At 49.8% G+C, this 20,684-nt stretch overlaps 1 protein-coding gene across 4 annotated transcripts in view; it reads right to left on the reverse strand.

Annotated features, from left to right (window-relative positions):
- Positions 1 to 20,313, reverse strand: part of LOC310892286 (sodium- and chloride-dependent GABA transporter 2) — a 37,259-nt gene extending 16,946 nt beyond the window's left edge. For 3 of the 4 annotated variants that reach the window (XR_014578013.1, XM_083819820.1, XM_083819818.1), the window contains exons 1-5: positions 8,562 to 10,194; positions 5,416 to 5,550; positions 4,271 to 4,411; positions 3,722 to 3,806; positions 888 to 1,020 (exon numbers count right to left, since the gene is read on the reverse strand). Coding sequence is in view for 3 of the 4 variants with exons in the window: in XM_083819820.1 (XP_083675946.1) it covers positions 888 to 1,020; positions 3,722 to 3,806; positions 4,271 to 4,411; positions 5,416 to 5,550; positions 8,562 to 9,054 (987 nt within the window). In the remaining variant the exon portion in view is untranslated. Of the gene's footprint in view, positions 1 to 887; positions 1,021 to 3,721; positions 3,807 to 4,270; positions 4,412 to 5,415; positions 5,551 to 8,561 lie in introns of all 4 variants that reach the window. The other variant, XM_083819819.1, reaches the window with a different exon arrangement.
- Positions 20,314 to 20,684: the final 371 nt, after the last annotated feature.

A 20,684-nucleotide genomic window follows, 5' to 3' on the forward strand; every position in this document is an offset into this window, starting at 1 on the left:
TTCCCCTTCATGTTTCATAATTCCAGACCGTTCTGGAAGTAGGAGAAACTGCTAACATCCATGCCATCAACTTGATGGAAATGGATGCAGCAACAATTTATATCCCATCACACAAGCCATGTTGTTTGAAGCACACTGAGAAGACACCATTTAGATAACATACTAAACCTTTTCACTTCCATCTGTTCTTGCTGGCTGGGAATGGGTCAGGAGGCAGTAGTAGAAACTAAGTAATGGTGTCAGTGCAAATGACAGTGGCACGCACTGCAACAAAGGGAGGAGACGGATGGGGCAGCTTAAGATGGAGCTCTATTGTTACACCAACCCTTCCTAGGAGAATTTGGAGAAATAACTCTGTGGTGACCAGTGTGAGTAAAAAAAGGAGACTCTTTTGCTGGGGAATATGAGCAAGTATAGAAAGAGTTGGGACCAACAAAAAGACAAAAAGGAAGATCCCCATGATGCTGAGGCAGAAAGGGCTTTGAGATCACCAGTGTTACCTTCGTAACTATCTAATGAATTTAAAGATTTTCCAGCTGCACCTGCCAGCAGAGGCAAAAACCACACTGCTTGTTCATGTTGTGGCAGGAGGGAAGAGAACATGCAGCCACCCACTATGCAGAAAGACAGCAAGGCCTCTTGGGCCTTAGACGGAGAGGGACCAGGTGGAAGGTAATCTTGGAAGGTAATGCTCTGAGAAGCTTCCTGTCTCTGTCTAGCACTCCCATCCTTTCTAGCACAAAGCCTGGTGCTACAAGTTGAGCACTGCAGGGTCCTGCTGTCTCAGGAAGGGATTTCCAGGGCCTGCCTGAACACACAAGAGGCAGGTGGATCAAACACTCCAGCTGTGATCAAGGGAAGAGGCTCGATGTGAGCCAAGCACTCACCTTGCCTGTGGACTTGACCCCTTTCCAGATGCAGAAGTAGCAGATGATCCACGCCAGCAGCAGACACAGAGCCAGCTCCCAGCGCAGGCTGCCCACATGCTGGATGCCATCAGAAATCTTCAGCACTCTCCTCCTGCACAGAGGGAAGGAAAACAGCACCCAAGTGTCACCGGAGATGGCCACCAGTGTTCCCAACACCACGTCTCATCACACCACCAGAGCACCTGACAGCTCAGGGGAGAAGGGATGTTTTACACACAAGACCCATCTCTTAGCTGCAAGCCGCAGAGGTGTCAAACAGCACCCCACACGTAGACTGCTACAGCAGTACCACCAGCCTGCTGGGTCATGGATGGACACCTGCTTCTGCACTTGTTGTCACACTGGCCTGTTGGGCTAGACATTTCTTCTGCCTTCCCCCTACACCCCTTGGTCTCTCTTGTCCCTCTTGCATTCACAAGCTCCACCTGGGCCTCCTTTTGTGTCCACCTGACTTTCTGATGTGCTCTCAGGGTGGATGATGCATTGCACTTACTATGCAGAATTGATCAGGACCACCCAAGAAGAAAAGCTCTCTAACCCCTTCTCCATAGCACCCTTCTGCTGTCTTTAGGAGCAACTACATATATCACCTCAAGCCCCACAGCAGCAGAGCATCCCATGCCATGACAAAGACCCAGCCAGGACCACAACAATCAGCATGCACAGTCAGAGGAGACCACTGATTCATCTGAGAGTGATACCACGGTGCAGTCCCGAGCCCCGATCCTGAGACAGGCAGAGAGGGACATGCACTGCCCTGGAGCCCCAGCAGCACTGCGTGGAGCATACTCACAAGCCCGCTCTGCTGCAAAAGACTGCAATTATCCCAAAAGAAAGGCTACATTTCTGGAGAACCACAGTCTAAGATGGATTGAGAGGGTAAGAAGAGGATCACAAGAAATCATGTTGTTCCTCTGAGTATTTTGTTGTTATCTTGCTCTTTCCCTGCTTCTAAGCACGTGGACTATGTAACTGTCGGGGGAAGGATGCTAACAGACCATAACTAACCGGGCACTGTACCGCAGCCAGAAGCATGCCATCACCCCAGCGGCAGGTCAGTGCTTCTCAGGGAAACTCTTGCCTCCTCCGCCCCTGCCCAGGGAGGGCAGGAACAGACACTGCATCAAAAGGGACAGGCAGTGGAAATTTCCAGTCCTGTGTGCTGGTTCCCCAGTAACACAGGGATGTTCACTGAACACCGATTTTTCCAGCTGCCAGCCTCAGGAGGAGCAGTCTGAGGCAGGCCAGCATCTAACTGCATGCGAGCAGGTTAAAAGAAAAAATGAAAGTGCACTGTAGGAGAAAAGAAAAATCCCATCTATGGAAGGAATTACCATAAGCTCATTAGGAGCAGTATATGTACCCAGCGCCTTCCAGTCTTTAATGATCACTGCTCACAGGCAGACGGAAGAACAGAGCTTTGCCCTGTGCTGCCCCAGGGGTGCCGCGGTGTGCAGAGCCCTCTGCCAGCCTCAGCTCACAAGGGAAATCTGTGGTGGCAGCAGAGGCTGCCTTCTTGCTCTGTCAGCCAGGACTCAGAGCTGGGCCGTGCCCATTCTCCCAGGAGATGCTGAGCATCATCAGAGATCGCAAGCCTGCAGGCCTGTGTCTTTGTGCCAGAAATCAAGCTATTCTGTACTTTGGGCTAACCAATGCACAAAGGAAGAAGACAATGAAAAGGAAGGAGCAAATATCACCATGATGTGAGCTGAACCCAGCACTCAAGTTTGATTTTGGTGAGCTTCTCCCCTCAGTATAGCTATGATATTAGTCAGTGACGTAAAAACATCACCTCTTTTTCTATTTTTAATATGAAGTCTAGTCTGCATACAAAAGTCACCATCCATGATGACACAGCCTCCTGGGAACATGCTGGTACCACACAGGAGCACAGATTCAAAGGAAAGAGATCACCTGCTGCATCGCCAGCATGGGTTCCTGCAATACTTCACAGGGCTTTAAGGCTTCCTCTTCAACAGGTGAACACTCTAATGCTTCCAAAGCATACAGACAAAGACCCAGCAGAGAGCTGCTGCATGGTGGCTCACCACAGATAGCACCACACTCACAGAAATGTTCCTGTGTCCTGAGCATGGTTACACCGGACGGAGCCACCAGGCAGGTTAAGGGCTGCATACACAGAGTGCTCTAGACAGAACAAGAGCAGTGGATAATCCAGCAGATACATAAACCACACCCAAGCCATAGGGCAAAGGTCACCATATCCTGAGGGAGTGACTAATTTTAATGGGGTTTGCACCCTGGGTAAGTCTGATCCACGGTTTGGGGATGAGGAACATACCGCCAATTCACCTACACTGCAGGGGGAAACAACTGTACAAAGGAGTTCACGTGTGGAATTGAGGAACATGGGAAGAAGCAGAGAGAGAAGCAGCACAAACAGAGGAGGAATAAGGGAGAAGAAATTTCAAGGACCAGAGGAAATAAAGCAACAGTGAGGCAAGGTTTTGTGTAGAGTCTGCTGGCCATCACCAAGGCCTGTGAGAATGAGAAGCCCAAAAAGTCCAGGGGATAGCAATAAGGCATAAGGGAAGGACAAGTCAGCTGGCTGAGGCATGCCAGCACAGCCCCAGACAACCACCACAAGCCCAGCAGTGTCACCCTTGACTGACGGAGCTCCCCTGAGAGCCTTTGCCCTGACCTGCCCAGCGTGCTCTCTTGCGGCCTCTTCTGACCAGCATGTATTAATAGGAACCACCACCATAGTTGGTTCGTTGCCCAGGGAAGGCATGTCTCAGAGGAAAGAGGGATACAGGCCGTCCTTTACTTACTCCCAGAACTCGATGACCGGCGAGGTGGCGTTTTCGCTGGTCACGTTGAGGGTCGAGTTCGCCCTCTGGAGCTCCATGCAGTTCCCTGCGGGAGAGGCCCGGGGAGAGAGGGGGCGTGAGTAGCAGTGACTGCAGAACCGGAGAAAACCGCTCCCTTTCCATCCACAGTGTCAACACCCATTGACATTGACTCAGAGACAAATTTTGTACAGTCCCAAAGATGCACCAAAGGAGTCCCCTCCAGGGCAAGGCTGGCAAGAAACCTAGGACAATTAAGAAGATGACATTTAATTTTTCCTTCCAGCAGGCATGGTAAGCCATCCCTGGGTTTATAGCTAACACACAGCACAGGGTGATGGGACTTTTCATCACTGCCAAGGAGGAAGACACCCTCGGTGGCTGCAGCCTCTTCCCCAAAACCACCAGCAGGACTGTGGTCACTGGGGGCTCCCCACCCCTACAGGCAGCGGTGCGACCCAAGCTGGGGTTTCATGGGTTCAGCAGTCCCTTTGCCTGGACCCAGGAGAGCAGCAGGACCTCCACACCCACCTGTGTTCCACTCGTGGTTGCAGCTGCCCCAGGGGAGGTCGATGGTGAACGAGCTGAAGAGATAGAACAGGGCCCAGGCCAGCACAACGATGTAGTAGAAGTTCAGAAGCACAACGATGACCTGCGAGGCGTAGCCAATTCCTGCGGAAAGGAGGCCCAAAAGGCGGGTGAACCACATGTTGAGGGATGGGACCGGGCTTCACCAAGGGGTCAGCACCTGGCCCCCTGGCCTGTCCCCCACTGCACCCACTCAGAGCTTCATCTCTGCTCTGCATGGTGACCGTGCTGCTGGAGGAACACGAGCACATCAGCTACCTGAGGTGTCAGTCCCTCCCCAAATCCCACCGTCCATGCAGGCACTTTAACCCAACCTGCACCAGCAGATGGGCTTGGAGAGCAGCTGAGGTGGGATGAACACGTGAAAACACTGGCTGGTGGGCAGCTCCTGGGGCCTTAATCTACAAGACGTGCAGCCCCACAGGGAACTGGGGGAAGTGTCGCCTGGCCAGCCATGTGGCCAAGTGAACCCGCCCGGCATCTCCAGGCCTTGGGCAGTCTGTCTGAAGCACTCGGGAAGGCCAAGTGGTGAAAGGACAGGAAAAGGAGGGAGTCTGGACAGGGGAAAGGCAGCTTGTGGTTGGAAAGGCACCCAAAGTGGCAGAAGCATATGACAGTGCTCCACCTGCTGAATAGCACCTCTTCTACCAACATTGTTTTTCTTTTGTTTGTTATCCCTCTTCCCTTTTTGCCGTTTGTGCACCCTCACATTTCCTGACATGGAAAGAGAGTGGATGATTGTGCTGAAATAGTGGTAGAAGTGGATCTGACAGTTAATGACAGCTAACACCTTTCACCACTAAGGTTTTAAGCCCTCCACAAACTCAGGAAAATGACATAGCATCAACTTAGAAAGATAACAGTATATTTTAGGTTCTGCATGACTGCCAGAAGCATTTTCATCATTAGATCTTGGAGGAATTTTTATTAGGTGCGAAGCTCTCAGCCAGAGCCCAATGTGAAGAAGGAAGCTAGGATCAACTTTTCCAGCTTAATTTTGGGAAGGGCTGGGATTCACAGGGATGGGCAGAGGATGAGCACAGAGCCCCCATAGGTCCCCAGGGTCCCCCCAGTCTCACCCCACTCACCTTCAAAGAGGGGACAAATCCTGCGCCAGGCCGTCACCCCTCCCTGGCTGGTGTACTGCCCCAGTGCTGTCTCCAGGAAGAAGACAGGGATCCCGCAGGTGAAGAGGAAGATGAGGTAGGGGATGAAGAACGCACCTGGCAGATTCAAGCAGAATACAAGAGAAATAAGGCCTGTCAGGTGGCTGGGTTCAGGACATATCCAGTATGGCCCTGAGTGGGTTCCTCTGGGGGACTCCATTGGGGTGGCACGGGAGGGATGTGGTCTGCAGAGGGTGGGAAGGGCATGGAAAAAAGGATTTTCCTCAAGTTTCATCTCCCAGAATGATGTGATTGCCTGAGAAACACTGTATTTGGGAAAGAAGGTGAGAAAGGAAATCTTCTAGGCCTGTTTTTTTTGTACAGGAAGAGTAAAACAAGTTCTCAGTAGCTGTACACAAATAAAGGAGAATACTCTGATGTAAAACCCTTATGATTTTTAAACAAGTTGGCAATTCCTTTCACATTGATTATTCTGAGCGTCTATGCATGACAACACTGAGTCACTGAGGATATGTGTAGAGTAATATTTTCACCCGCCCTGGGATGGCTTGCCAAAAAGCAGCAAACATGCAAAGGAAAATGAAGTATTGCAGAAATGTATTTCCCTTGTACCAGCAACTGGGTCTGCGTTCCTGGTCAAGACCTGCCATGAAACCAGGCAGGGAGGGAAAAAATGCATCAGACGTTTGGTTACTCCAGGACTAGCATTCAATGCAGTAAGAGCTTTCACCGTACAGCCTGAGGGACATCCCCACAAGCTGCTTGATGCTCCCAGCTTCATTAACACCCCATTGAAGTTGCTCAAGCCCTGCCTTTCCCTCCCATAGTCCTTTTCCAATGCCAATGAGATGCTAACTGGCTCTTGGGTCAGGCTGGTGGGGGTGCAGGAAGAATAACAATTCTGGGGCAGAAGTAAACTCAAAAAACAAGAGATTTCAGTACAAAGCTTGGCTGGTACGGATGAGTGGGGAGAAAGCTCCTTGGGGCCAGGCAGAAGTCCCACCCCATGTTCATCCCAGCGGGAAACAGGGCGACAGCCCTCCCCTTCTGCAAAAAAAGTGACCAGAAACATGCACAGGGAGCGCTTCGTGGCAGCTGCCTCTGGGCAGAGTGGCCGAAGGGCAAGATGCTGACACCTGGCAGCCATGGGGAAATAGCAAGCGCCTTCCCACATCCCAGCCAGTAAATAGAAATTAGCTGAGGCCGAGGACAGGGGGAGCGGCTGTATCGACACAATCCCCTCAGCTCCCATCCTGCGTGTCGCTGTGTGACCATAAAAGCGGTGCCTTTTTCCCAGAGGGATGTAGTGGGACATTGTGGCAGGGGCCCCAATGCCCGTCGGAGGTGTGCTGCATGTCACCCCAGCCCCTTCCCCTTCCCCTGCGGCGCCAGCAGCCGCACCACCAGACAGGCTTCCCCAGTATTTCCCAATCGGCCGGGCCAGCCTGCCCAGGGAAGACCTGACCCTGTCATGGGAGGCGAAAGCAAGAGCAAATGAGAGTGAAAAGAACATTTTTTTAGCTGTTTGCTTTTTTTTTTTTTTTTTTTTTTCCCCAGCACTATACAGGACCTCGGTATCGCACACTGAGTACTAAATATGCAAGACTCTTTCTTTGCTATATGGAAATATCCCTCAAGAAAGACAAAGTGACAGGCTGCCCCTCTTTACATAACTCAGATTTTGCAGTTCTCTTTTTTGTGGAGAGCCTGGCTCATTTAGCCAAGCAAAACACAAGCTGAGGGGAGTTATCACCACTGCCTGCAAACACTTCAGCAAAAGTCAATGGGAGCTGCACTGTAACACCGGCACAGGAGCAAATGGTGACAGGCTGGCCACGGCTGACCTGAAACTGGAAATTAAATAAAGGCCCCTCACTTTTATTTAAGCACCAGAGAAGCAAGTGGCTAGACCAGCCTTCCCCAAGGAGTACAGAACAAAACCAGGTTTTAAAAACCTGGCGACTTTTACAATCAATCTCGATGCGCTAGGAGGGATTTGGTGCCAGAAGCAGCCAGGACGGGGCTGGGCTCTGGAGGCAGGGGAGAGCCCCTGCTGCTGCCTGGCCTCGCTTCACCGCCCTGCCCCAAGAGCCGCTGCCCTCTGCGCCCGAGCCTTGTGCATCCTCCTTCCCCTGCCTCACGGGATGAAAACTTTGCCCGAGACTTCAAACTCCCCGTTGCCTCTGCCACTTCACGGGGCTTTGCTTCAGGCCCATTTTGAGGGGGAAAAAAAGGAAAAAAGGCTGAGAAACCCCTTTTCCATCCAAGCAATCCCAAACACTCCCTAAGCTCTCCCCCAGCCACCAGAGGGGCTTGGCGGGCAGGGGGGGCCGGGGCAGGGTCCCAGGATGTGCTGCCTGATGGGGGACAGCACCCAGGAGCACTGCAGTGGGGAACAGGCACTGCTCACATGCAGACGAGAAACCTTCCCCGTGGGAAGGGGAGCAAGAAAAGCCCTGCCTTTCGAAAGGGAATGAAATTCCCAAGCACCTGGTGCAAAGAAACAAGCACCAGGCAAGGCACAGCGCGAAAGTAGCTAAACAGCGGCTAATCCTCTTTTATGCCACTGGGATGAAAGCAGTTTAGTGAGGCCCATGAGACTGCCCCCAGATAACGCCAGGGGATTTCAGCCCTGGTCCCCAGTGCCCACCAGCTCCCAGCCAAGTGCCGCTTCCCCCAGCCCTGCCCTTCCGGAGAGCCCAATTAGCGATTAATCACCAAACGGAGAGAGCAGCTCCCTCCCCACCTGCCACCAAACCAAGCTTGAGAAAAACTTTGGGCTTTCATTTTTCTCTCCTAAAAGGCTGCCTTTAGCTAAAAGCAGGCACAACCCCCTGTAAAAGCCACGGGCAGCCTGGGTGGCATCGGTCAGGGATCACTGCTGAGCAGGGAGCCTGAGCAGCATCCGTGCACCACGCACAAGTAACATCAATGCCCTGCTCCTACTCTGCCTGCAGCACATCCATCCGTGTGCCTCATCTCCCTGCTGGGGATCCCAGTGCTGCTCCTCTGGGAAAATGTGCCTGGGGTGAGTCTTACGACTCGGGCACTGGGGCTGGGCAGGGATGTCACAGGAGGGAAGCTGGTGGCACCAGGGCTGCACTCACCTCCGCCGTTCTTGTAGCAGAGGTAGGGGAAGCGCCAGACATTTCCCAGGCCGATGATCTCCCCAGCCACCGACAGGACGTACTCCAGCTTGTTGTTCCACTGCCCTCGCTCCAGGGTCTGGTTCTCCTCCTCTTCCTTCTCCTTTTCCACACCAGGCTGCGCGGGCACCGTTTCGCCATTGCTAACGGTGCCAGGGACTCTGTAATCCATCCCACCTTCAGGAGGAGTTTCCTTTGTTATGTTCACAACAAGCCATGCAACAAGGCCAAAACCCGAGCTATGGAAGGCAAGAGAGGGGAGAGGACACGCACAGACACCCACGTGCCAAACCCTTACTGGCTTGTTGCTTGTAATGATTCCTGCTGGACGAAAGGCACCAAGGGCATGTGTGAGCTTTGACTGCGCAGTCCAAAGCCAGTCCTTAAAAGCCATTCCCAGTTTCATTATTTTTAAGTGACCCATCTCAAAACACTCCTGCTTCTGGAAGCACATCCTTCTACAGAAGCTCCCACTGCAGCACACGCTGGGAAACAGAGTTGGGGCTGGAGTGGGGTGAGAGAGGGATTAAATACATAAAGAGATGTTTTATAAGGAATTCTCTCACCTGTTGCTGTTTACTCAGGTATGGTTTTACAGACCGTATAGTGAAAGCCAGAAAAGACACAAAAGTCTTAGATACGGAAAGTGGACAAACTGAAATGGGAGGGAAAGAAGCTTTTGCTTTCAGTGGTGGCAGCTGTTAGTAGCAACCTTCCCGTCTCTGTGGCTGCCATTTAGGAGGCTGGGGGTGTCTGGGCCTGTTCTTCGCGGGCAGGATGCCCTCCTGCCTTCAGAGCCCCGGGGGCAAAGGGCAAGAGCTGTGGTTCCCAGCAAAGCCCCATCCCAAAGCTGGGACTGCTGAAGACCCTCGCGCCACAGAGGGAACCTTCCTCTGCGTGGTGCTTGCCAGGGCAGCCCATCAAGCTCAGCCTAACATGGGAAACTTTGACCATTCATTCACGCTGTCGCCAGGAGAGCAGGAAAAGGCACCGGCAGCAAATGACACTCTTCCCCCATCCGGGGAGGGGAAAAAAAAAAAAGAAAAACAGGCAAAGCAGCACTTTGACCCTCTCCCCCCACCTCCCTGCCCCTGCATAGCCCCCTGTAAAGCCCTTGGGGAGGTGGAGAGGAGCGAGAAGCACTGGCAGGAGTTTGACAGCAGCCGCTTGGAAGGATCGGGAGGAACCGTCGGTGCTGGAAAATGATTAAACGAGCAGAAAGCGCGCGGTGACCTCTCATCCAGCGCGGGCCCACGGGTGGGTGCGGGGGGCGGGTGGGAGCGCGCGGTTACCTGGCGGACGGGGCTGGCGGGGCGCGAGCTGGCGGGAGAGGCGAAGGCAGGACCGAAAGGTGCTGGCGATATAAAGTGTGGAAAGGGAAAAAATTCAGCCGTGGTGTAATCCTAGACTTCGCCCAACCCACATTCCTTCCCCCACCCCCCAGGGCCGGACAAAAACCTACACATGACTGATTTCATGGCCAGTGCGAAGGGGCTCTTTCCCCCTGCCTGCGAGCAGCTCTTGCTGGGGCCGCCCGTCCCTCGCCCTCCCTGCCGGCCGGTGGCTTTTTGGCTCCTGCATGGTCGCACGTGGCCGTGCCGCTCCCCATCGCTGGCCACGGAAGCGCGGGAGCACCTAAGGGAGCCGAAACCAGGGGCACGGCTGAGGTAAGAGCTGAAACCCCATTTAACGGGGTCATCCCACCGCAGGGTCTCTTCAGAGAGAAGGGGAAGTGGGCAAGGGGCAGTGTCCACACCGCTCATCGCCCCAGCAGCTACAGTCAAGCAGCAGCTGGAAAACCACGCAGAAGGATAAAAACCAGCCCCGGTGGCGCACAGGGCTGCAACATCAGCAGGAAGGAGGTCTTGGTACCGCTGCTGGTCGTTATCTGAAGGCATTACGGCCGGCCGTGCTTGGGGGCCATAAATAAGGCAAACAGAGCTGGATTTTGTTCACAGAAGGCATGTTACAGCTGTGATGGTCCAAGGATGTAAGTGAGACAAGGCTTTAAAATATTTTTATTACATCTGCTGCTGAATATCTCTGGGGCAAGAGAGGAAAAAAAAATCATGTTTTTGGGTTCAGAGTCAGGCCTGCAAAGCAGCAGCAGAGCCTGAGCTGTAGGCAGCGTGTAGAGTTATTAGGGAAAGGAGAGGAAGAAAATAGTGCAGCCACATCGCCCATGTTAATCTGTGGTGGGCCCACATCCATACCGTGCTGGACTTCCCACGGGAAGAAACAGGGAAAGGGAACAAGGAACAGGACTGGATTCAGCCAAGGGGTGATCACGTCACTACAACTCCTCATCGTGGGGAGAGAAGGATGAGATATAGAGGGAGGCAGCGGGGGTCTAGGAAAAAAGGAAATGGCAGAGAAGATGAATACATTCACTACATCTCATAGTGCAGCAACGTACGGCATCAGATGAAATTCAGATTTAAAATGAAAGCAAATACTTCTCCACACAAGCACACACGCACACTGCATAATGGATTAAATGCAGTACCCATGGCCATTGCCACAGGCCAGCACTCAGAAAGCGACCAGGCAAATTCACTCTGCTGCTGCAGCGATTTAAGCAGATGGTCCAAATAAAAACCAGCTTTAGTCCTCAACCCAGAGGTTGCTGGAAAATGGGGAAAACACTGCAAGGGGAGTTAATGCTGGAGGGAGAGGATGGGAGAACATCCATGGAGGGAAGCCATCTGCCAGTCAATAACATAGTTGTTAAACAGCAATGGTAAGGCTACGTGGATTTAAAAATGAAAGCAAGGCCAAATAATGCCTTGCCTTGTGCAACAAATTTGCATAAAAAGAGAGGAAAGTGAATAAGGAAACATTTCTCAAAACTCTTGTAGTCATCAGCATCACTGCACAAATATCCCTGGATAACAGTGATAACTACAGTGCACCACTGACAATATTCTTATCAACAATTTAAATAGAAAACAAACTAATTAGCAGGCACTAATGGACTATGATAGGAAACTGTGTAATCAGTAAGAAACTATTTAACTTCTGCCTGGTCAGATAGGACTGTGCTGAAGGCAACAATAAGTTTAAAATGAAAACAAGTATTCAGCAGAAACATAAGCAGCCAGGAGAAGTGTTAAATCTACAAGTGTAAAAGAAAGCCAGAAAATCCTGAATAAAGTGAATTTAAGTAAAATATCCCTTTACAAGTTTTCTGCAGAGAAACAGGAAAATGTCTATATGGTTGTGGGAGATGTTACTTGAGAGAGCTGAGAGCTTACAAAATAATTTTATCTTTTTACCGAAGATGAGAAGAGGACCAACACATATCACAAAGGATCATTTAAGACTACAGAAAAAGATGAGTTCAATACACATTTTTAAAATTGCAGAAGGCAGAGAAACTGGGAGGGACTTTAATCAGCCTGTCAGAGGCGATGAAAATCCAAACGGAAAAATGCAAAGGATGAAATCAATCTAGCTGTCTGAGATTCTGCACCCATACAGATATCTAAGCCAAAAGTGGAAGAACTAGGACAAGCAGCATTAAAAGCTTAGGAAATAGATTTGCTAGAAACAAGTAAGAGATAGGGAATGAAGTGAACCTTTGAGGAGGGGACCAGCCTAGCTGAGGTGCGTGCATTTCTGCAGCCGGCGGAGCTCCGGGCACTGATGAGGGGACAAGAGGAGAGGGAAATGGCTCCCAGCCCCTAGCCCACCAAAGAACCATCAGGGGAGCCCCCACTGCTCCCAAGCATCCGCGAGGTGCAGGAGCTGCTGGCTCCATGCACGAGCCGAGCTCCCAAAGCGGGGGCCCCCAGCCCCACCTCCCCCTCTGCTTCCCCTCCATGCGGGGCAAAGCGGCCCCGGGCCCCGTAATCTCGTGAGCCACCCCCCTGCTTCCAGGAACACGATTTGCCGTTGTGTTATCTGGGAACCAAAGGCCAGAGCAAATACGATGCCTTTCCTCTATCTGATAACCACCGGGCCACCGGCCTCTTCAGCCTGAAAACGTTATTAGGCTTAAGTGGAAATGGCTGTATAGAAAGCCCAGCTCTCACAGTTACGTGCAGGACGGGGATAAGTAGAGGCTGATACTGCGGAGAAAGAAGCCGAAATAAGCACAAAGGATTGATTCCTGCTTCAGCCGGCTTCAAAGAAAGGCACGTGTAGTTTGGAATAGCCATGGCAGAAGCCAAAAGTCATCACAAAGAGCCTGTGGGTCCCTTGGTGAGGGAAAACACTACCGCAGCCATTTGGCCAGCCCCAGACAAACGCAGCCTCCCCAGAGGATACTTGCTTTTAAATAACAACCCACATGATCAGGGTCCCGAGGCAAGAAAACCTGTGTCCATGCCGGGCGCCTGTGGGTGGCGGAGGCTCCATGCCCAGGTTGTTGACGGTGCGAGATAGGTGCCTCTGCGGACAGGAGATAAAGGGGCAGAGCCCAGGGAGCAGCCCGAGGGCAGAACAGCACTGCATATATGCTTGTAATATAACATGTAATATAAGCAACAGCTGAGTAGCAAGCAAAGACTTCAGAGGCTGGAGTCTTCGTTCGTTCTGGCATCTCCTACCTTGCTGCCACCTCCAGCAGCTACCAACAGCTCCGTGGGGCTCGTCTCTTGCAGCTTGCCAGAGGCTGGGCAGCCTGAGCAGACACCCACAGAGCGGCTGCAGGAGCAGAGCCTGAGCTCGGATCAGTGAGGTAGTAGGAACCACGGCCCTCCTGAAGACCAGTCATCTACCTCCCGGTGCGGAAATGGGTAGTTTGCATGGGAAGATAAAACTCAGCGGTTGGCTGTTGCAGCCAGAGAGCTAATTAGAGGGCATTGTCACATCAAGAACCATATGCCAAAGGAAATCATAATTTCAGCCTAATGATAGCAGTATTGTGCAAGTGGCCCAGAAGTGAGATGGAAGACCAGCAGATTATGGACAGCGTGATTCAGGGTGTAGAGAAGCTGGGTATTTATTGGTCTGGGGACGATGGACTCTCCTCTGCGTGCCTTACTCCTCTGAGGTGAAGGTTCTCAGTCTGACAGACTGCAGTAAGAATGAAATCAAAGCCATTGACAGGGCTGGGATTTTTAGATGCCCCTGCTCTCTGTCTGCCTGGAAGATGGATGCTCTGAGGGGAAAAGGGAAAGCTTTTCTCAGAGGTGAGACGTGGTCGTACCTGCTTAACTGATTCTTTCACAGAAAACCTGTAACCTGGTTTTAAATAGGCAAGGCTTGAGCAATGTTCACACGTCATCTCTCCACGCTCATTTATAGACTTTTAAAAATAAGTATATTTTTTAATTCAAGAGATGTACAGGGCCAGTAACTACTCAGAATGCAAAGTTTCCATTCTGGGAGAAAATCCAATGGCCTGTCTCATTTTGTCCACAAGAGACTAAGTTTTAAAAAGATTCTCAGAAGTCAGTTTTCTAAGCAAGAGATGACAAAGCAAAAAACTTGGCATTGCAAAGAGGTCAGTAGGAAATAAAGCTCTCATCCAGCTTTCCCAGCCTCCAAAAATCAAAGACAGTCAATTTTGCGAAGGCCTCCGTGCTGCCAGGAGGCATTACCTCTTCAAAACATCCTGAGCAGCCCCGGCCTCAGCAGGAGGAGAGCCAGGCCGAGCCCCCAGGCCAGCACAGGAGGGCTGTGCGTGGAGCAGCACCATGCTGGGCGCCCAGAGCCCAGTCCCAAAGCGCCGCCTGGGCAGGGCCGCCCTGCAAGGCTGTGCAGAGCGTCCCCACGGGGTGCTGCTGCCCCTCAGAAGGGGCTTGAGCCTCTTGTCTGCTCCTGCAGGTGCTGCCAGCCCGAAGGGCCTCTGTCTCCTCTAACCTGCTGAGGCCTCTGCAGCGCAGTACGTGGAGGCACGGAGCACAGAGTACCGCTGCAGACAGAAAATCGGAGCTCACCTATTGCAAATGTGCTTCCTATCACTCATCTACTGAGCTAGTTCAGTATTCAGTGAGGCTTTGAGGCATATATGAGCAAAATCCAGCACTTTTAGACATCTTGGCAGAGGGATAGAGTCTGCCTGAAGCAAGCTTTGCATTAGGACCTCCTGTCCACAAGTCATTACTGCTCTGGTGGCCAGTTGTGACATATCAAAGCACCAAGTCTCTTGTTTTTTTCCTCCAGACTTTGGCATTTCTTCCTCAAAAATTTAAAATTCATTTTCAAGTTTTGATTAAGACAGCCTTGTTCCTCAATTGATGAGCGCCAGATATGAAAAATCTGAGCTCCAGGTGAGACCCAGCTGATGCCTGAATCTAGCAGGTGGCATCCCTGCCCATGGCAGGGGTTGGAACCAGATGATTTTAAGGTCCCTTCCAGCCCGAGCCATTTTATGGTTCTGTGAAAGGTAACCCTTCCAGCCAGGCAGAGGAAGAGCAGCGGAGCAGAGGGCTGGTGCCCAGGCACAAGGCACAGAGATGAGCTTTTAGCAAAGCCACGTGCTGCATGGAGCGGGCAGCTTCTTGGGAGCAGCCTTCTTCAAAACCTACAAAAGGGATGCTGCTGCTCCCTTACTTCACTGCTTCTCCCTCCTCAATAAGACTCCAAGTTACATTACTCTATTGCCAGCATGAATTCAAATACTGAAGCCCATACGAAACAAAACCTGCAGGGGCTGCACGAAGAGGACACAGAGAGAAATCCACACTTATGACAGGTTTTCCCGTCACAGGTTATAACTCCTTCAGCCAGGCATGCTCCAAGCACCGCTGCACTCCTGATGGCAGACATTTCCTGGCCCCTGCATGCAGGGCATTTGTCCAGGTACTGCTCATCGCTCGTCTGATGAGTGCAGGAAACGGGTTTCATTAGGTCAGGCCCAGGCCAGACATGCAGTTTACATGGCCATCAGAGAAAAAGATGCAAGCATCCATGGTGATAGGCCCAGATGGGGGAAATAATTAAAAATTTGGAGCCAACCAAACCTTGAATCTTGGTATTTACTGTAATTGGGATCCACGGGAAAAAGGAAGGCTGGTTTTTGATACTATTTTCCCTGCAAGCTTCCTAAAGCAAAGCTCAAGCTGTGTAGCAGTGTCAGCACACACCCTACTGCTAGAGCAGGAGCTGTGGATTTACACCCTAACCAGGGACTAGGGGTTAGCTCTTCCCCACCAGGGAGGGAAAGCAGCTGGGGAGGAACACAGCTCGCCTGCAAAGGGAATCCAGCCCTATTTCCTTTGGCCTCACCTCCCTTGGGATTTCTCGGGGCGTAATGGGAAGGCCTGAGGGAAGAAAGCAGAAAGCATGTGGAGGAATTGCTTCCAAATGGGAATCTGACCTGCTGGCTTCCTGAAATTGCCTTTTACTCAGTAAGAGAAAAAAAAATGCTCCAAGTTAGGAACTTTTCTGCTGCCAGGTAGTCTCTTCATTATTTATTTACGTATTTTCTAGTTCACTAACACCCCTAAATCCTGGGGTGCAAGGTCTAAGCAGACCATTCCAAGCGCGTTCCTACCAGAAGCCAGGGGAAATCGGTGCTCCTGTCTCTGATTCCCTGTGCACGCATGCATGTCCAGAAACCGTGCAGGATCCTTTTAAAGCACTTGATTGCATGTTTACTACTTAAAGCACAATAAACATAGGGAGAACTCTCCTAAATCCCTTAATTTCTTCTGCAAACCACAATCCCCTTTCTTCTGCACCTATGTTTCCTGGGATCAGGGCATCAGTGCCAGATTTTGTTTAGGTTCTTCCCTCCTTTGCCATCAGTAGGCTCTCCGTGCGTGTCCATTACCAGGGAAGTCTGTCCCCAGTCATTCCCATTTCTGGGGAAGTCTGTCCCGAGACCAGAATCTGTCCCTTGTGGCAAAGACTCTTTTCCCTCTGGCAAGCTACTCTGTGGTCTCCATTCCTACAGCAGTAATTGTGAAAAAGGCTGGCCAGGGCTATCTGCTATCCTTGGCTAAAAACTACAGAAAAGACTGTGGTGTGAGGTAATGCCCAGGAAACAAGCATCCCAGCTGTCTTTAAACCCTACCAGTCAGGACAAGAACACGGATAATGTTTTGCAACCTTCTAGCAAGAGGTGAAGAGCCAAAGTACCATGTGCTCACCCACAGGGTTCACCAGCAAGAGGCAGGGGTGCTGCTAGGTGGTGCTAGTGATTCTCAGGCACTGGTGCACATCCATTTTCTCTCCCAATAATGCCTCTAGACAAGGTTACAGCATCTATCTCCTGCCTCTTTCCTGTGCAAGAGACTATCAGGAAAGTTGGCAAGGAAATAATGGGATGCAATGCTATCAATACACTGATAACGCCTAGATATCGATCTCTACAGTGTTTTGCTCTGATAATGCCATTGCAGGGACACGTGTTAAGAGTCAGCTAACTAAATTTCCAGCTCTATAAAGGGAAAAGTTGAACTGCCAGTTGACAGAAGTAAATATTGTGGTACTTGCTTCACGTCTCCCCAAAATCTGGGCTGTTTCTCAAATTTATCATTTGGATTTGCGGAGTCTGCGTTGCTATTACCGTGCAACAGCAGCAGCAAATGCCCACCTCCTCCAGGGAGGAGAGCGCTGCACCCGGTGCCTGGCAGGCAACTGAGCTGCTCCAGGACTGAGCAGGGTCTGCAGCAACTTGGTGAACCGACACAGCGGCTTGATCTGCTGGCATGTCACCAACCCATTAAAAGCTGATGCTGGGCTAGCTAACATGATCGGCTGTCTCAGGGACGGCTGCTCTCCTCAGATCCTAATACCCACAGCAGTTACTCAGGCACTTGGCTTTAATGGATTTTTCCTTTTTTTTTGTGGAGGTGTAAGGGGGGATATACTGACTGCCAAAAATCGGCTTCTGAAAAAGCTCCGATTTAGACATTATGCCCCATCTAGGATTAAAACTATTCACAGCAGCAAGGCTTTTGTTTTGAATGCATTCAGAGCATGTCTCCTTACAAATATTTCTGCTTTTTTTTACAAAGCCTTGCGACTTTCAATGCCTTTACCTTGCAACTTAACATTCATTTGTACCAAGACATCTCATTACCTAAGGCTCAATGCTCTAAATCTCTTGCTGTGCACTTTCCAGCTGTCCTACGCATTTATCACCCCCTCCAAAGCCAGCGTGGCTAGAATTTCGATAAGGGCTGAATTTATTGCATCTCCCTGATGACTATTGGTGCTCCAAGCAGAGTTCCTGTTTGGTTCAGGCAGGCTGACCAAACACATTCTTAGTGATTGCAGCTGGAGTTCCCTGCTCCTCGTTTGCATCTAATGGGACAAAGCCTCAAATCCTGCTTTTAGCAAGCCCATAGTTCTCAGCTTCTTACAGAGGCAAGAAATGATTTCAGAGGGAATGATTTTAAGAAACTTCTTCCACCTTTTAAAAATCTTTCATTTCCAGAGTACGAAACGACCATTGGTGCCTAGGGTGTTCTCAGCCAGTCACCATTTTTCCAAAGGCATGCAATGGACCTAGAATGACGGCAAGGCATGTCTGCTAAGCAACTGCTGAATATCCACCTTGTTTTGGCTTTACTTTGCTACAAATCTGCTAATAACTGTTATTAGGACAACACAAAATAAAGGTGATAGCTATCCTCGGGCAGCCGCCTAGTTAACAGCCTACTGCTGAACGAACAAAGCGGTAGGTTTCATCTTTTCTCCTAGAGCAAAGATTAGTTGTCCTCATTCATTCTCATTCATGTTATGCCTTTCTTATAGTGTAAAGAGCTGTGTAGTAAAGGGCTATGCATCAGTAACATTGACCACAACCAAACCAGCCTGGAACTGTGTCTGGATATGTGGGGCTGATGTAACTGCTTACCAGCCCACACAGTTTAGGTATGAGCAGCACTTGATGCAGCAACTCAGCTCTGCCATTTAAAGGTTTCTGTGCATCTTACAAACTGCAACTCCAGTATGTTTATTTCCTTCTCATCTTACATGCCATGATGATGAATGAAGAGCCCAGGAAATGTCTGTACAGAGGATCATTTTTCTGATGGATTTTGACAAACCCTTCTGCACATCACGCCCGTATTCAATGGAGAGGAGGGAACGTGAGGAGGATGCAGGGCAGCTAGCTTTGCTCCAGTTCCTGGGAAGATTATGGAGCAAATCCTCCTTAAAGTCACATCCACGCCCATGAAGGATAAGGTGACCAGTGAGAGCGACCAGTATACTATTAGCCCAATCTGTTTGCCTTCTCTGAAGGGCCCTGGGGAAAATGGGAGAGCAGTGTTTGTTTGCCCTGTCTTACAATGGAAGCAAATGCTTATGGATGAACAATCTACAAGGTGGGTGAAAAAATGAGTGCTCTGCTGTGACTAGCAGCCAACGGTTTGGTATCTAGAAGGCAGCAAACCGAAGTGGAATACCTGGGGGTTGGTAGTGGAAGCAATACTGCTTTATGTCTTACTCACCTGAGTGATGGGATAGAGTACAGACAACACCAAATTGAATGATGAGGGGAGGAAGGGAGCAAGAAAATCTGAAACATGGGAGCAAAGTCCATTCAGCTGGATCTCAACTGGCTGGAGTGACAGGCTGACAGAAAAAATTAAGTTCATCAGGTCTGTACCTGAGAAACAATAAACCAAAGGACCTGGGGGTAACAGTGGACACACTGAACAGGAGTCAGCAGTGTGCACCCTTGCAGCCATGAAGACCAATCCCATGCCAGGCTGCACAGGAAGAGCACAGCCAGCAGGTTAAAGGAAGTGATTTTTCCTCCTGTATTCAACACTTGTAAACCAGATCTGGAGTACTGTGTCCAGTTTTGGTCTCCTCAGTACAAAAACAGGTGATAGCAAACCTGAGTGCAGCAAAGGACCAACAAAATTGTTAGAAAACTAACATGTGACATGGCTCAAGGGAGGCTGAGCTGGGTTTCTTCATCCTGGAGATCAAGGCTGCAGGATCTTTAGTCTTCAAATACGTACTGGATAGTTATTGAAAAGAGGCAGATTTTTCTCAAAAGAAAAATTAGAAGAAGCAATAGGAAAGCTACAGCAAGTGAATGTGATTGAACATTAGAAAAAAAATTCACATCAAAGATGCTGCAAAATTGGATCAGGAAGTCAGAGACTGTCAAATGTCCATCCCTTGAAATACATAAAACTTAATTGGACACAGCCTTGAAAAATGTGACCTGCTGTGAAAATCAGCCCTGCTCTGATCAGGAGGTTCACCCAGATGACCTTCTGAAGTCTCCCCAGCCTAAACTATTCAGTGATTCTAAAAACAGAAAATATGAATGCAAACTTCACAGTGTGGCTAACAGAAGACACAGACATCTGTTTCTGCTATCTTGTGCTGTGTGAGACACGGTATTCTAATAACTCAAGTTAGTTTTCATAGCATCATCAATTTTACCTTAAGCCCTCATTATCAAGTAGTCCAGGCTACATACATATTCAGGTACAGAAACTCTGTAAAAAGCATAAATCCTAAAAGTAATGGTACTGAAGCTCAGGAGTGATGTTTATCTCTATGCAAGTAAAGCCACCCCAGTCCAGGTGCTTCTTCCTGAAAAGATACAAACCACATGGTTTGGATAAGATACACAACTCAAGTCCATTTTTTCTTCCTCACAACAGCTCCGGTCATTTCTTTGACCTTTTGTGTCAGACACAAGAGAAACAACATGAACAGTGGCTAATATCCTTCGTAGAATATAGTATTAAGTCATGTACTGTTCTAGATACACGAGAGCTAAGATTTTGTATATACTGAAATTTCATCTCCAAAGCATGAGATTTTTTTCCTACAGCTGTAGCAAACATTTAAGAAAATAATTTCCTTAGCTTAACTTTGGTTTGCTTCTTTGCATGTTTTTACAAAAATTCAAAACCCTAAGGTCTACAGACAACATCACAGCTGAAACTTCAAGTTTTTTTAAACCACTAACTACATTTCTACAGATTTTTCCAAAAGTCAACATTTATTCAAAAGTTTATACTATCAGCGATCCTTCGAGCGGAATTATGCTTTTAAAAATAAACGTTTAAACAGTAAGATGTAAAGCTAATAATGGTCTTCAGTTTATGAACACCTTACCCGAAAGCAGATGGGAGATCTCTAACTGAGAAAGTGTGGCAACCTCCTTTTGAAAGTTTAAGAAAAAGACAAAAAGAGCCTCCTAATACGATT

The sequence above is a fragment of the Anser anser genome (assembly GCF_964211835.1).
Source record: "Anser anser genome assembly, chromosome: 1".
NCBI lineage: Eukaryota > Metazoa > Chordata > Aves > Anseriformes > Anatidae > Anser > Anser anser.